Source organism: Zingiber officinale, chromosome 7B (genome assembly GCF_018446385.1).
Source record: "Zingiber officinale cultivar Zhangliang chromosome 7B, Zo_v1.1, whole genome shotgun sequence".
NCBI lineage: Eukaryota > Viridiplantae > Streptophyta > Magnoliopsida > Zingiberales > Zingiberaceae > Zingiber > Zingiber officinale.
In genome coordinates this window covers 88,423,236-88,438,450 of record NC_055999.1, presented here as the reverse complement: position 1 = coordinate 88,438,450, position 15,215 = coordinate 88,423,236, and the positions used below count along the sequence as shown (strand labels likewise).

The window sequence follows — 15,215 nt, the reverse complement described above, 5'->3', positions numbered from 1 at the left end:
AAAGGCCGCAGCGCACGATTCGGCATCACTTCTCCGATTCACTCCAGATCTCTCGCCAGCTCCTCCACAACACTCACAAAGCTCAGATCGCCAGTTCTTGAAGGATCTTGGAAGTTCTCCAAGTCAAGAGGCGGATCAAAGCCAAGAAGAGAAGCTAGAGTTAGGGTTTATACTCATTGTAAGCTTGTAAGCTTGTATTTCTTGTATCCTTTCCCTCTCTTCTTGTATTGAGTCTTGTAGGGCTTCTCCGCCCTTGGTAGTTACCATAAAGGAGAGTTTTATTTAGTGGAGGGTGTGTGTGTTGGTGTGGATCCTTGGATTAGTCACCTCTTGTGAGGTGGATACCAAGTAAACCAACCGTGTTAGCGTTGTGTGATTGTTTCTTTGTATTTCCGCTGCACATCTTTGAAGAAACAAGCAACGCCAAGCAACGCCAAGCAACGAGCGAACGCGACGAGCTATTCACCCCCCTCCCCCCTCTAGCTACTTTTGGTCCTAACACCCTCCTCCTCCTCCTCCTCTAGCTTCAGGTGTCCCAATAGAGAGGATCGGACAAACAGAAAGTCCAGATGTGTCAGAAGAACCGTACATCTAGAAAGAGGACTCGGTGGGTTAGTGTAAACTAGATATTGAGGCGAGGATAGACCTAGTGGGTTAGAGATCGGACGTCAACCATGGAAGTTTGACAAATGGTAAGTAAGGTAAGTCATTGGAGTGAAGAGAACTAGTGAGGACGAGTCTTAATTGAGACTTAAACGCTGATCCAACTTAGAGCCAACTCGAAAGTCTAAGTTGAGATCAAACTAAAATACTAGTCAAGTTTAGACATGATTTATCATGCATATATTTGTTCTAACTTTGTTTTATAGGATAAATATTATATCTGTACTAACATTATTTTGCAGGGATTGAATCTTAAAGTCGAATGGTTTCGTCGACTGATAGTATGGTTCAGTCAACGAATCCTTAGAAATCCAAATTAGCTCAGATCCAAATCAGATTCGAATCAAAGCACAGAAGGCAAAATTCGTTCAGCCAACAAATAGAGTTTATTAGTCCATGTATCAGATATTGTTCAGTTAACGGATAAAGTTTATTAGCCGACGAATCAAAGATTTTCAATCAATTCATCGAGATTAGATCAGATCAGATCGAAAGAGAAAAAGGTAATATTGGGTTCCATCAACGGATATGCTTGTTCAGTCGATGAATCAAACTGATTTCACGATGGATCAGATTGAGAAGTTGGACGCGAACCTGGGAAACTACCTTGGTTTCGCTGACAGATCAGTAGGATCCATCGATGGAATAGTGACAATTTCAGAAGCTTAGTTGGATTACTGAGATTTGATCAGTTGGGATTTGGCTATAAAAAGGGGGCTCGAGGATAGAGTCTTGGCATCGATTTTTCAATGAAATCTCTCAAGTCTACTTAGTGCAAGTTCACTACACTAAAGTCTACTTCGACAAGAAAGCTCTTATTTCAAATCCTTTGACTCGTCGATAAATTTTGTTATTATACTTATTCTATTTAGTAGAGGTGTAGAGGTTGTTACACCCTCCTTCATTTGTATTCAATTTTTCCTCTCAAAATTTTGGAGAAGATCTTTAGTGAATTGGCCAATGGATATAATCCAAGGGATCGTAAATCTTGGAGTAAAAGTTAGCTTGGTTCTGAACCAAGTAAAAATCTAAGTGTGTTAATTTTTTTGTTTTTTCTTATTTCGCTGAATATAAAGATGCTAAAAAGCTTTGGCAAAAAATTGTTAAATTTAATGAGAAATCAATTTTAAGAGGAGAAAGTTAAGGAGAAAGAGGAGGAGGAGGAGGAGGAGGAGGAGGAGGAACAACAGTAGTAGTAAGAAGAGTTTGAAGAGGTCGTGGAGAAAGACTTCAAAGAAAAAAAATCTAAAATTCTACAAGAATAAGAGGACATACAAAGTCCACTCAATGACGAAGTAAATGATGAGTCAAGTGGGGAGTCATCTACCTTTTCAAGGTGAGGAAGAGCAAAATTTAATTTATGGGAGAATTTGGAAACTCAAGCCTCAAGCACCTCCACCAATAAGAATAATCAGAGCATATCAATTGCTTTGGATGCAATGAGAAGAGGACATTGTAAAAATTAATACCCACTAAACGAAAAGGTTACTCTTAAACTGGGTGAATTAATAATCTCAACTAACATAAGTTGTAGGAAAGATAGAACCAAGAATAAAAATCATATAATGTGCTCCCAATAGAGGAGTCACTAGTGTACAAAGTGTTTAAATAAAAATAGAATGTGCAAAACGGAGAGTCCGGTATATAAAGTTCTTGTGACCATAGGATCTTGAGAAAGGATTAATTGTGTGTAGTCTAATTTTACTTTACAAGAGATTATTTTTGAGACTCAAATCCATAATCTTTATATCACATGACAATAATTTATTATTTCATGAATCCCCTTCAAATAAACATGGAAAGTATGGATGAGGACAACTGAAGGCTCAAATTAAGGAGAGCTTGAAAGGTAAATGAGAAGGTATATTTTTCTTACTTAAATTTAAATTCTGGCATGTGTAGGGATAATCATTTTATCCATATGAATATGACCAGGGTTAATTTGCATGATAACTCTATGTCTAAGGTTCAGAGCAATCCAAGAAAGGGAGAGCCTAGGTCTAGAAAAGTAAAGGGGGACAAAATAATTCTAGGATTCAAAAAATTAGAATCGAAGAGCTAAGGCTTTAGGATCAAAGCTTATGGACTTAAAGAAGACTCATTTATTAGTTCACCCAAATGGACACATATACATGCTGTCATACCCCTATTTTGAGGACATTAAGTCAATCATAATGAAATGTTATTTTCACCTTAATGCACCTACAACAGTTTAAATCCAAGGTGAGACTTCTATTTTAAATATTTTAAATTTATTGATTTAAATGGTGCATGCTCTTATTATCGTGTGAAGCCATTAGTATGCTCTTTGTAAGTAACACAACCACGCTGTAAATCAAAATTTGGACCCTGTAGGTCGTCGAAGTGAATTTACATATTCACTGTGATGGAATTATAGAAGTCTAATTACAAACATGAGGCCACCAAGAAATAAGTCATTTGATGTATGTTGGATGTCCTGGGCTATGATGTAATTGTAAAGCATTTTCACGGTTAATAAGTATTCCCGTATATTTTGGCTGCAAAATGACAAATCATTTGCACTTCTAGATTTATCATAAGGACCGGTGAAGAATTTTGTGAGACTACACTGGTGACCGACCTCTCAAATTAATCGGTTTAAAAAATTAAATATCTGCATTACCAAAAGGAAAATTAACATGCACCAATGAACAACAACCCATTTTTAGGGAGCAATAATAGAAGAATGGGTAATTTGTTCATTCCACTTTAGGTTAATTCTTCCGTTGAAGTGTGTGGAATGAATTTTTTGCCTTTCATCTTCCTCCTCGCATTGCATATTTCCCATTTAGCAGTGTATGTCCAACCAAACCACACGTAGCTCGAGTCGACAAATAATCTATTAACATTCTTGTAACGTAAGAAAGAACAAAACTGTATTTATCGTGTAACCTCACTCATGTTTAACACACTATAGGAGAGTCAGGCTGCAATGTCATGCTCTAAAACATTCAGATCTATTGTTACAATACATTGACCAAGAAACAGCTCAGAAATACAAACTGTTAGACTCAAACATTAGCATCTTGTATTTATATCTCCAAGGACCATCATCAAATAAAAGAACTCATGATTCAAACTCAAGATGGGAGGTCGATGGATCAGAAATTATAATATTAACGGATAAGGCAAAGCTTGGCCCTTTTCGACATGGCAAGAGTGGAAACTTTCACAGTGAAGCTACAAACAACAGAAAAGAAAGAGTTAAGGGTGTTGTATTCTAGTAAAGATAGTGAAATTCATTCTTCCTTGATGTGCCATGGAAACAATTATACTTTTTTTTTTGCCATTGATTACTGCCCAATCTTCACGTCAGAAAGTTGCAACAATAATATTATCGAAATGGAAAATAAATACCTCTTATTTGTCTTCCTCCTCTGAATCAGACTTTGCAAAAACAGGCTCCGGCTGAGTTTCTGCATATGCAGGAGCAATAAATTGAGGATCTTTTGCGGCAGCATCAGCATATTTAAGTATAGCTTCTCTTGGATCCTCATCCATCCAGGTTTCTTTAATTAAGCCACCTTGCTGCAGTGATAATTATCACGTTTAACCATGAAACCACTTCAAGACGGAAAACAATAGAGACGTAGATACAAAATGGAATATGGTTTCACAGATTAACAAAATAACATATACCTACCTTCATAAGATACTGAGTCAACAAACTGCCTTTAGTTGTTCCGACTCTTCCACCAAAGCCTGGACCATTGACAGGACATTCTGGCTTGTGGGACTTGAATGGATCTTTCAGTGCCTTTTCTCTTTGTCGTTTGCGGCTCGGAGCATCTCTAAATAGCGGCAATGCATGTGGATTATGAATAACCGGCTGCAGCTCATAGTCATCAACAGATTTTTTCCTTGAAGCTCGTCCAACACATACAAGTGCACCTCTCTGACTAATGGAAGGATCATAGAGTATATGAGTCTCACCCACTTTCTTGTCTCCCACTGTCGCAAATACCTATAGAAAAAGACAGAACAGAATAATCTTGGAATAACAGCAGCATCCTTTTTAAGACTATTTGCATCAGACAATTTACATCTAAAAATAACCAAAATGTACCTGATTGATCTTTGGATGCCAAGTACAACAGACAACACTGTATGTCGGTGATATTCCTACTCTTGAAACAAGTTCAAGTTTTATACGGTCATAAAAGCAAAGTAAACCTCCAGTTGTGCCCTCCTTTTCGACTGATGTCCCAGTCAAAATCAACTGCTCATCCGGACTGAATGCAGCATTTGTCTGAGCATAATTATTTGGAAGATCTGCAAATACTGCAAGTGGTGTTTTTATTTTCCTCAGATCCCAGACCTATGGAAACATTGACAATAGTAAAATAACTTCCAAATAGAAGAACATACGAAATAAATTAAATTGGTAAGAGCACCACCTTCAATGTACTGTCTGTACTCCTTGATAGAAGGACCTGGCCATCTGCAGAAAACTTGAGCCCAGTAATATCATCTGCATGAGCATTCTCAACATAAATATCAGGTCTGCTTCCCCATCCCGGCTTTATGTTCCATATCTGTAAAAAGAAAAGACAATTACTTTGAAGTATCCGTATTTTACTAAGACACAATTGAACCATCAAAACTAACAAACATCAAATGTAATACAAAATTGAACTACTCTCCCACCTGTATGGAGCCATCTCCAATGCCACCAACAATGCGTTTGCCATCATGGTCCCAAGCACAAGCAGTTACCGGGATTCTCAGTGGTCTAACAAGTTTAGGTTTTATCACCTGCAAGTTGAAAATTTTATTAGGATAATGATAATGTCTCTTTGAAAACCAAACACTAGAATGATCAATCCCATCCATATTTAATAAGGACAACATTTGAATTTATCAACAAATTAAGAAATTATGGAATACAATAGAAATCCAAATTCCTAGCAGCGCCTAGTGAAAAGATGTATGCATCCAGATCAAAATTGCAATATTGTTCCACTATAAAGTTTCAGCGGTCTCTTTAAATGTTTAAAAGACAGTAACTGATATTCTTCGGTAGGATACACAAGGAAAACTCAAAGACTAAGATTCTATTTAATCCACAATATGAAAAGGTATAGATAATGGTGTGTATAAATAATAAATTAGTCCAATGATCTAGACCATTTTCAGATCAAGAGTATGCCAAGAACAATTTATTACATTATTCTCTTTTACTTTTTGAGTAATAAATGTTCTATTTTGTCCAAATCATTATCAGATTTGGGTTTTCTATTCGGATTGTAAGAACCTATATATGAGACCTATAGCTATTGAGCTGGTCATTTATATTTTTTTTTTTAAAAAAAAATTCCTGGGATTCTCTATTCCTCTGCTCTATTGATGCAAGATCAACACTCAATAAATGTGCCTACATCAAGTGATAACAGTCAGATTCTGCGAGATTGCCATATGAGGCGAGATTGCTATATGTGTCAAGCAAATATCATGTGCTAATCGTATGATGTCTTGGTCAGTATTGGTGGAGTAAGGTGGAGTCAAGAGCAAGGTTCAAAATTTCAAATTGTGCTGCAATTTCAATCTTTGGCTAAAAATATATTGTTTTTGGTAACATGGCAGCATCCCGACATAAGATGCTAGTGGCAGACTGAAGATGGAAAAAGGTAACAGATAAAAAAATGAAAATTATATATCAAACTTTGGACTTTGAGTGTCATTGGAATGCTCCAGTTTTAACATTATGTCGTAGTTAAAAAGTAAATAAAATAACAAATATTATTTCAATTCATGCGTATATTGTATCATGCCAAGGGGTGTTAAGTGTCACATGACATGATATTTATCAACATGATTGACATAGAGATACAAGAGAAATTAATTGTTGAGTGGCAAGACGACTCTAATCCGTGAACCTCCAATTGTTGTTGCCCATCATAGCGGGAAGGGGTGGAGGAAGAAACTATCAAATGATTAGAAGAGGAGAGAAGGCATTTATGAGAAAGATAGAGAAATAAGTGAGGAAACAAGGAAGCAATGAGACAATGAAAGGCATCATCTCATTGGCTTAACTTAGGAATTAGTTGAGTTCGAATTCAAGTGAGGAGGTAAGGATGCAAAACTCATAGAAACACTAATATTGCAACTCCCATCTACAACTCTACAGGGTCAAAGGTGGAGGGCTGGTGAGAGTTAATGTGTAATAAATAGCAATTATAATATACGTATACAGTAGTTTAAGAGGTTATATGTTTCGAATATCTGGATAAATATAATTGCATAAGTTATATAAAATGTGTATCAATTTATAAAATACTTGTAATTATACTGAAATTAATATGTTTTCATTATATTAAAGTTACAGTTTAATGTTATCATATCACCTGAATAAGTTAAGTAGACGTTTTTTTATTTTTAAAAATAAAAAATTCCTTAAAACATCTTAAATACATATATTATATCCCGTGAACACATAAAATATCTTGAACACTATAACCCAAAAGGGAAGCTTGAACCCTAGAGGAAAATCTTATTAGCTTAAACTCATTAAAACCCAACCCCTAAATTCAAAATCTTAAACCCTAAATACATATAATATACCCCGTGAACATCTAAAATTTTTAATCTGAAACACTATAATCCAAGAGGAAAGTCTGAACCCTAGAGAGAAAATTTTATTGACTCAAACTTATTATAACCCAACTCCTAAATCCTAAAATTTTGAACCCTAAATACATATAATATATCCCAAAATAAAACAAAAAAATTTAAAACAAATTATTGAAGGAGTCCAGGCGCCTAGATTCATTCCAGGCGTTTGGACCAATTCACACACGGGCGCCTGGATTAATTCCAAGCGCCCCAAGTCCAGTCCGAACGAATCCACAGGGTAAGGTCCACACAGCATATCATATATATATAAATTACAAAGCTTATATTAGTTACATAGACATTTTCAAGTGTAAGAACTTGTGCACAAGTTATTTTATATAATTATAAGTTAGTTATTACAAATTATCATTATTGTGATAATATGATGATAAAATTAATAAGAATTTGTTTGTTATTTCATGCTGAAATAACTTAAATGATGATAATAAAAACACTCATATATTTAACCATATAATTATTAAAAAATAATAAAATTCATTGCAATGATGATAATTTAAATATACTGATAATAACTCAAATATTAGACATAAGTTAACTATAATGATAATACCTTAAATATATTATTAATAAAAATGATTTAATATAAAAGCTTAAAAAATAGAATATTCATTCTTAAAATATAACCTATTAAATTTTTTAAATTGTTTTTAAAAAATATGTCATTTTTAATCAAATATATTGTTAACTTTTTATTTATGATAGTTAAGCTATTTAATTTTTAGATTAACAATATGATTTTAAATCATATGATAGATTTACCTTAGGTTCCATTAAAAGGGAAGGATTTACTCTCTCTGGTCATTGTTAGAGAGTTTTTTTATAAATATTATTAAAATTACATACCGGTTTTTTATCTTTTGTGAAAAGATTTAGGTAGAAAAATGAAACCACAATAGCAAGATCAGCTTGAAAATTGATTCAACTAGCAATGCAAGTTACATACTTATTTTTCATCATATTTAAATTGTTTAACTTTCAAGTTTTTTGACAACTATTTTGAGTTGAACCAAAGCAAACAAATTACATTTTGAGGGTGGGCAAATTAAAGTTGATGGGCTTCGGATGAAACTCATTGTGAAAGAGAGGTGACTACGCTCACATGGGTCAAACCAAGATCAATTAGGATTTGTTTCAATTTGATTAGGCTCACATGTGAACCCATTACACACATGATCTTTGTTATGATAACCATGGTGCTAAATTGATTATGAGTTATTAACAAACTCGATATGAATGGAAAATCAAATCAAGCTTATGATTATTGGAAGATACAAAAGAGTTAAGTTAAGATTAATATAAAGCCTTCCTACTAAATTTCAAGTACATCATATGGTTTTCCATCACATTAAAGCTCAAGAACCTATGTGTATCCAAGTCCAAATCAAAGTGGTTAAGCAAGATATATTGATGGGCATGTGAGAAAACTAATTTCAATCTCAGATATCTGTGAATCATTCTTTAATTTAGATCTTAGATATCTCGGAATCATTCTTTAATTTAGATCTTAGAGAACCATGATTGCCAATACTGATATTAGTTTCAGTATTAGATGTTCTAAAAATATAGGTATTGATAGTATCTAATTTTAAGATCAAAATTGATAAATATTTTAAAAATGAGAATATATTTAAAAAATTAATAGCAAAAGAGCACCACTTTTTATTGGTATCGTCGACACCCCTTTTTTGCAAAAAAAAAAAAAAAAAAAAGTCAGTGCCCCATCCTATATTTTATTCTGAAAATACCCTTATTTTCAAGTTATTGCAGTACCTACAGGGCATAGCTATTATAACATTAAAAAGGATTACTACACAAAGAGCATTATTATATCAAATATTCTAAATCAACTTGGTTAAAATTGCTCAAACCCAATCAAAATAACTCTAACTTAATCAAAATCTTTATAGTTTCTACAGTTGTCGCAGCTATCACTTGTAGCTACTACAATTATAACAGCTAGCATTCATAGTTGCTACAATTGTAGGAGTTATTTGTAGTTGGGTAGTAAACTTTGTCACCCTCATTCCAAATGGAGAGTATATCTAATGTGGTATAGCAATACCAAGACCAAAATAATTAAACTTGTTATAAAGTAGTTGGGTAGTAAACCTTTAAAGAATGCTTAAGGCAATTGTTCAAGATAATTTTGTAGTATTAAAGTTTCTCAACATTCTCACTTCCTCTCCATTGTTGTTTCAAGATTGTGGGTACACAACAAGACTAGTTAATAACGGCTAAGTTTTAGGGTATGTACTAACCTGTTTTTGACTTGAGAATTCAGCAACATCCCAAATACGCAAGGATCCATCTTCGGAAGAAGTTAAAATTGTCTCCTTTGATTTAGGATTCCATTCTCCACCAGTTAACCCTGATATATGCCCCTTGGTATTCTTTAAATCACGAATGTACATATCTCCTTTTATGAATTCACCCAAGGTAAGCCCATCTCGATCATATATCTAGTGTGAAGTAAACATTTATGTCACATAACATCTATTTGAAGTATCTCAACTAAAAATGTTGCTCCCTTTTGGGATTAATGGCATAATTCAATTTACCTTGGCTTGTGCAGAACCTGTTACACACAAAAACCGATCTGAGGTAGGACTCCAACTTAAACTTCTGACTTGGTGTCCTTCAAATGGCTCCAGCTGTCTAAAAGACTGCAACTTGGAATTCATTCCTTGAAAGTCATACATGCGAACAGTGTAATCATAACTGCCAGAAAGGACCCTTGATCCTGAATGATCAACAGCAAGAGCTGAGATAACCTAAGGAACAGATAAACAATTAGAAAGAGCAGAGATGACCTAAAGAACAAATAAACAATTAACAAAGCATTAAAAAGATATTAAGTCTACATAGATAATCTTGTAACCTGTTCCAAATATAGCAATCCCCAAATAGGAGTATGTATGACCAAAATAGGAATGCATTATTCAATATTGAGTGAAAAAAATATGTAACCTTGTTGTGACTCGTGAGGACAATTAAAATTTTATCTCTATTTTCTATCCAAATCAAGTGAGGATGTCCTAAAGATGCTTAAAATATTAGACAATGTTTATTTCGCAAAAGCATAACAAGACTTTCTCGCACTTTGTAGCATTCTAAGAATGAACTCACAAAACCATGTGTGTTCCAACTATTTTAGAATCAACTCCATCATCTTATCACTTCACTAAGTTCTATGCAAGACTATGTATTCAGTAAACTTCAAATCAATTAATTATTGTTTATTGCGTTAACTAAAATGTTTTTTTGTCTCTTCTCTACTCCTGACACCTCCCATTCAAATTAATTAAACTTTTGTAACTATAGAATCTAATTTATTTTATCTTATTTTATCATTTATTGGGCTACTCCTAAATGTTCTCAGATATTAGTATTGTGTTTTCTTTTATCCTTTCTAGTAACACAATATTTAGCATTCTCATATGAGAAACTTTGTATGTGTTGCTTCATAACTATCCAACACTTCAATCTATTAAGTGTAGCAAGTCATATCATATTATTATAAAATTTTCCTTCTAACCTAAGGGGCATGCGACCATCACAAGACTCCAGAAGTTCCTTTGCATTTTAACCAATCAATCTTTATTGCTTGTGAAACAATAGATCTAAAATATCTAAAATTAAGCCTCCCTGGCAACAATAATAGTTTTTAAAATTCGAGATGCAATCAATTATACAATCTTGCTCTTCAAAAGTTTCCTTGCCGTCATTTCTCAATTTCAAAGCTAACCAAGAGGAACGCATGAAACCACATTGATACATAGTTAAACTTATAAGACATTAAAAAAAAAATGCAAAAGTATGACCATACCTTGGTATGCCCTTTGAGCATAATCTCGTTACTGAGGGGAATCCGAGGTAGATCGTTTACATCTCTATCGAATTCTGATGAATCTGAGTCAGAATCTGAACCAATTTCCTCAGAAGGCGGCGGGGGCCGTGGGGGCCCAACCATCAACCCGTCGTGCCCCTCCTGGGACTCCACCTGCCCCTCCTGGGACTCCACAGGCGCCGGTGGAGGTGGAGGTGGAGGACCTATCACGGTACCTTCATCCTCTTCCGGGTTAGGGTTAGAGGAGGTGGAGGAGGAGATGCGTAGGGTAGCAGAGTGAGCGGAGGAAGAATTGGCCTGGGGCTTGAACGGCTTCCCGAAGGAAAGGGGGAACTGTGCACGGAACGCCTCCTCCATGTCCCTCACTTCCTTCGCCGGTGTCGCGTTACTTCCACGGATATTTAGGCTTCGCCGGGAGGGTGGTAGCGTTAACAGGGATAGGGATTTAGGGTTGTAAAGGAAATTGGTGTCGTTTAAAATTTTTATATTTTTAATGTTGTTTAATGATTAATAAATTTAGACTACGTTAATCAAATTTGTAATGTAATATAATCTTGATTACATTACTACATTTAGTAATGTAATGTATGTAATCTTTGATTAATCATTACTATATTGGTAATGTAATGTATGTAATATTTGATTACAAGGATGATAACATTCTTTTGTTTGGCGTCTATTATTTTTTATAAAGAATGTAATTCGTATTATTATAAAATGACAAAAATATCCTGCGACCTCTATCGACGGTTGTCCCGAGATCCGACAGAGGTGCGGCGGTTGACGGTGGTAGCGGCGGCGGGTGGCAACAAGGGGTGACGGTGACGGCTGGCAGTGGTCGCTAGCGGCGGCGGTGGTCGCCGAAGGTAGCGGACGGCGATGGTCGCTGGCGGTCGGCGGTGGCCGCTGGAGGCGTCGGCCGGCGGTGGTCATCGGCGGCGTCGGCCGGCGGTGGTCATCGGCGGCGTCGGCCGGCGGTGGTCATTGGCGGCGGCGGCCGACAGTGGGCGGCGGTGACAATGGACTAGGGGTATATTCGACATTTAAATTTTAGTTAAACGGTGACCTGGTAATATAATCGGATTACATAATATGTACTTTGTAATCTAGATTACAAAACTTCACTACCTTTTGTAATCTAGATTACATTACATTACATTACAAGTTTAAAATTAAATCAAAGAAAATAATCAGTCTTGTAATGTAATCCTGATTACATTACAAGGCAGATTACACCCTACCAAACTTAGCCTTAATATTATAAATTTATTTATTTATTTTAAAATTTTATATATTTATTTATAATTTTGTTAAGAAATGAATATAATTGATTAATTTTATTGATAAATATTATTTATGAATATTATTTAAAAAATATATAATTTTTATTTATGAATATTAATAAATTTTTATGTATTTAATTTTTTTAATTTTATTTAATAAATTATTTTATTTTATTTAATTAATTAATCCTGTTACATGCGAATATAAACAAAATATTTACTAAATTAAACATATATGAACATTTCATTTACATCCCTATACTCATCTTTGAAATAATGCTATGTGAGAAAAATAAAAATTAAGTCGCGATAACAGCGTCAAAAATTTATTACATTATTGTAAGTGCACGGTTACATCATCAGTAATATAAAAGATCAACGATCCCACAGGGACTACTAATTAAGCACTAGTTAACTTCGCACGGTGAATTATCTAGACAATCAAAAGTTAATTAGAAAAGAGAGTGAAGAATGAGAGAATGTAAAGAGTAGAGAAAGAATGAGAGTTGAATTTGGGGATGGATAGATACTAGGGTTTTGGTTTCACTATGATGCTAGTTAATGTCCCTATGCATTGTTCATCTACCTAACTTCATGCTTACACTCGTGTAGGAGTTCTAACTAAAGTCCGGTACTATCTCGCGAAGATCGCACCGAAAATACCCAAGTTCTACCGTTATTAAGTAGAAGAGGTAATTTAAGAAGTCTGATTATAGGGAACATCCTTCTGTCATCAAGGCGCGCAGTCCACATTCCTAGATTACACAGATCACTTCCTAACGGTAGATTAATGCAATTAAGTAGAAGAGGTAATTTAGAAAGTCCGATTATAGGGAACATCCTTCTCATACAAGGGCCCACGATCCACATTCCTAGAATACACAAGTCACTTCCTAATATTAATTTGGGAGAACTCTTTAAACTCTAATTAGTTTTCCTAGTAGAGAGTCGATCCTCATTTCAAGGAACTGCCGTAGAAAGTAAGGGATACCTTCTGTCACAAGGTCCCATGATCTAAAATTCCAAGACTCTTCCTCTACATGGCGATCTAACCCTACATCTACATGGGTTTACCTCACACATATTTCGTCAAACGCATATAAGGCACAACACACATAGATGATGATATAAACACTTCACTACATAGGAAAATATCTGAATACATAGTCCATACATCCACAATCACATCATAGCTACTTCCTACATCCTAGATCTAGAGATCTACTCCATAGCAAAGGAAATACAACCAAAGATGAAGAAAAAAGAAAACTACAACCCAATACAAAGAAGTAGAGAGAGGAGAGTGTTTATCCTTGAAGTGTGGCGCCCTTAGAGGTGTTCCCTTGCTCCGGAGGTGGACGGATCGACGAAGATGTGGTTTCTAGGGTTCCCCCAAGGGGGAGAACCCTCCTCCAAAGAATGGGGGTGATCTCCAAGCCAAAAAAAAATAAGTGAAAAGGGGAGAAAACTGTTGGAGTATATACTAAAAGCCTAGCTTTTCTAAACATTTATTTTTGAAATAAAAGAATCACATTAGTCAATATCTATATTTATTTGTTAAATGTAATTGTTCAATTAATTTACATAAGTAGATAACATGGTGTGTGGTGTCACACTCAGAAGATCATGTTGTCGGTTCTTTATAAATTATAAACAGTTGCTCACGACTAAGATGGAAATGAACAAACCATCGGAATAGTCGTAGTGTAATTAAGTATTAGTTTATCTTGATTAATAAATTACACTGTACACTCTAAGTGTATTGAGTAGGACCATTTTAGGTAAGTTTTTTTTGTACTGACTTAATAAAAGAACTAGACCTTAGTTATTATGGAAGTGTGTGCTCTTAATCCTAATATAATAACAAGCACATATATTTAATATTTATTTCTTTGACTTATCAAAGGGTGAGGTTTAGCTCGATAAATCAATATGTCCGATAAGTTGGGAAATGATATTACTTATAGTGTGTGTTGTTGATTATAGAAGGAATATGTGTCCTAGTTATCTAGGTTGAGAATGTCGCCAAGAGGAGCTCATAAGGATTGTCATGTTAAACCCTGCAGGTGGATTTAGTCCGACATGACAATAAAGTTGAGTGGTACTACTCTTGGAGCTAGATATTAATTAAGTTGTCAGTAACTTACTTAATTAGTGGACATTCATTATCTTAAACACAGGGAGACTAACACACTCATGATAAGAATGAGCCCATAATGTAATTTTGGATTGGTGCAGTAGTGCGATAATAACTCTTTAGTGGAATGAGTTATTATCGATGAACTTGAATTGTGTGTTCGGGGCAAACACGGGATACTCAAGCTCATCGGAAGGCCAAAACTAATTTCTCCTCTAGGTCCCTGTCATAGCCTCATTATAACCTCAAGTCCATCCAAATATAAGCCCATCTTGGTGTCCAAGAAGGGGGTCGGTCCAATGCTTGCTGACCAAGCAAGGGCCGACCACATCCTCTTTTATAGGGGTCGACCCTATTACTTAGTGACCAAGCTAGTAGGGGTCGGCCACAATAATTTAAACAAGGAGGGTTATTTTGAATTTTTAAAATCTTCTCTTTGTAGAAAACTATAAGTTTTAAAAGAGATTTTATTTTTTAAAACTTTTCTTATTTGAATTAGGCCACATGTTTTAATAGAGAGTTTTAAAAGTTTTGAAACTTTCCTTTTTTAACCATCCTCATGGTTTAGGAAAAAAAAAGGAAGATAAGTTTTAAAATTTAAATTTTCTATCACCATGTTAAAAAAAGAAAT

General features: G+C 34.8%; 1 protein-coding gene across 1 annotated transcript; it reads right to left on the bottom strand.

The window, feature by feature from the left end:
* Nucleotides 1–3,543: 3,543 nt before the first annotated feature.
* On the bottom strand, nt 3,544–11,614 carry LOC122006209 (WD repeat-containing protein 70-like). Its single transcript, XM_042561624.1, has 9 exons — nt 11,144–11,614; nt 9,876–10,088; nt 9,576–9,776; nt 5,332–5,439; nt 5,082–5,219; nt 4,751–5,002; nt 4,328–4,648; nt 4,042–4,212; nt 3,544–3,864 (listed from the first exon to the last, which is right to left on the bottom strand). Exons 1-8 carry the CDS (start codon nt 11,519–11,521, stop codon nt 4,045–4,047), a joined length of 1,779 nt encoding a protein of 592 aa, XP_042417558.1. The 5' UTR covers nt 11,522–11,614; the 3' UTR covers nt 3,544–3,864; nt 4,042–4,044.
* Between the last annotated feature and the right edge of the window lie 3,601 nt (nt 11,615–15,215).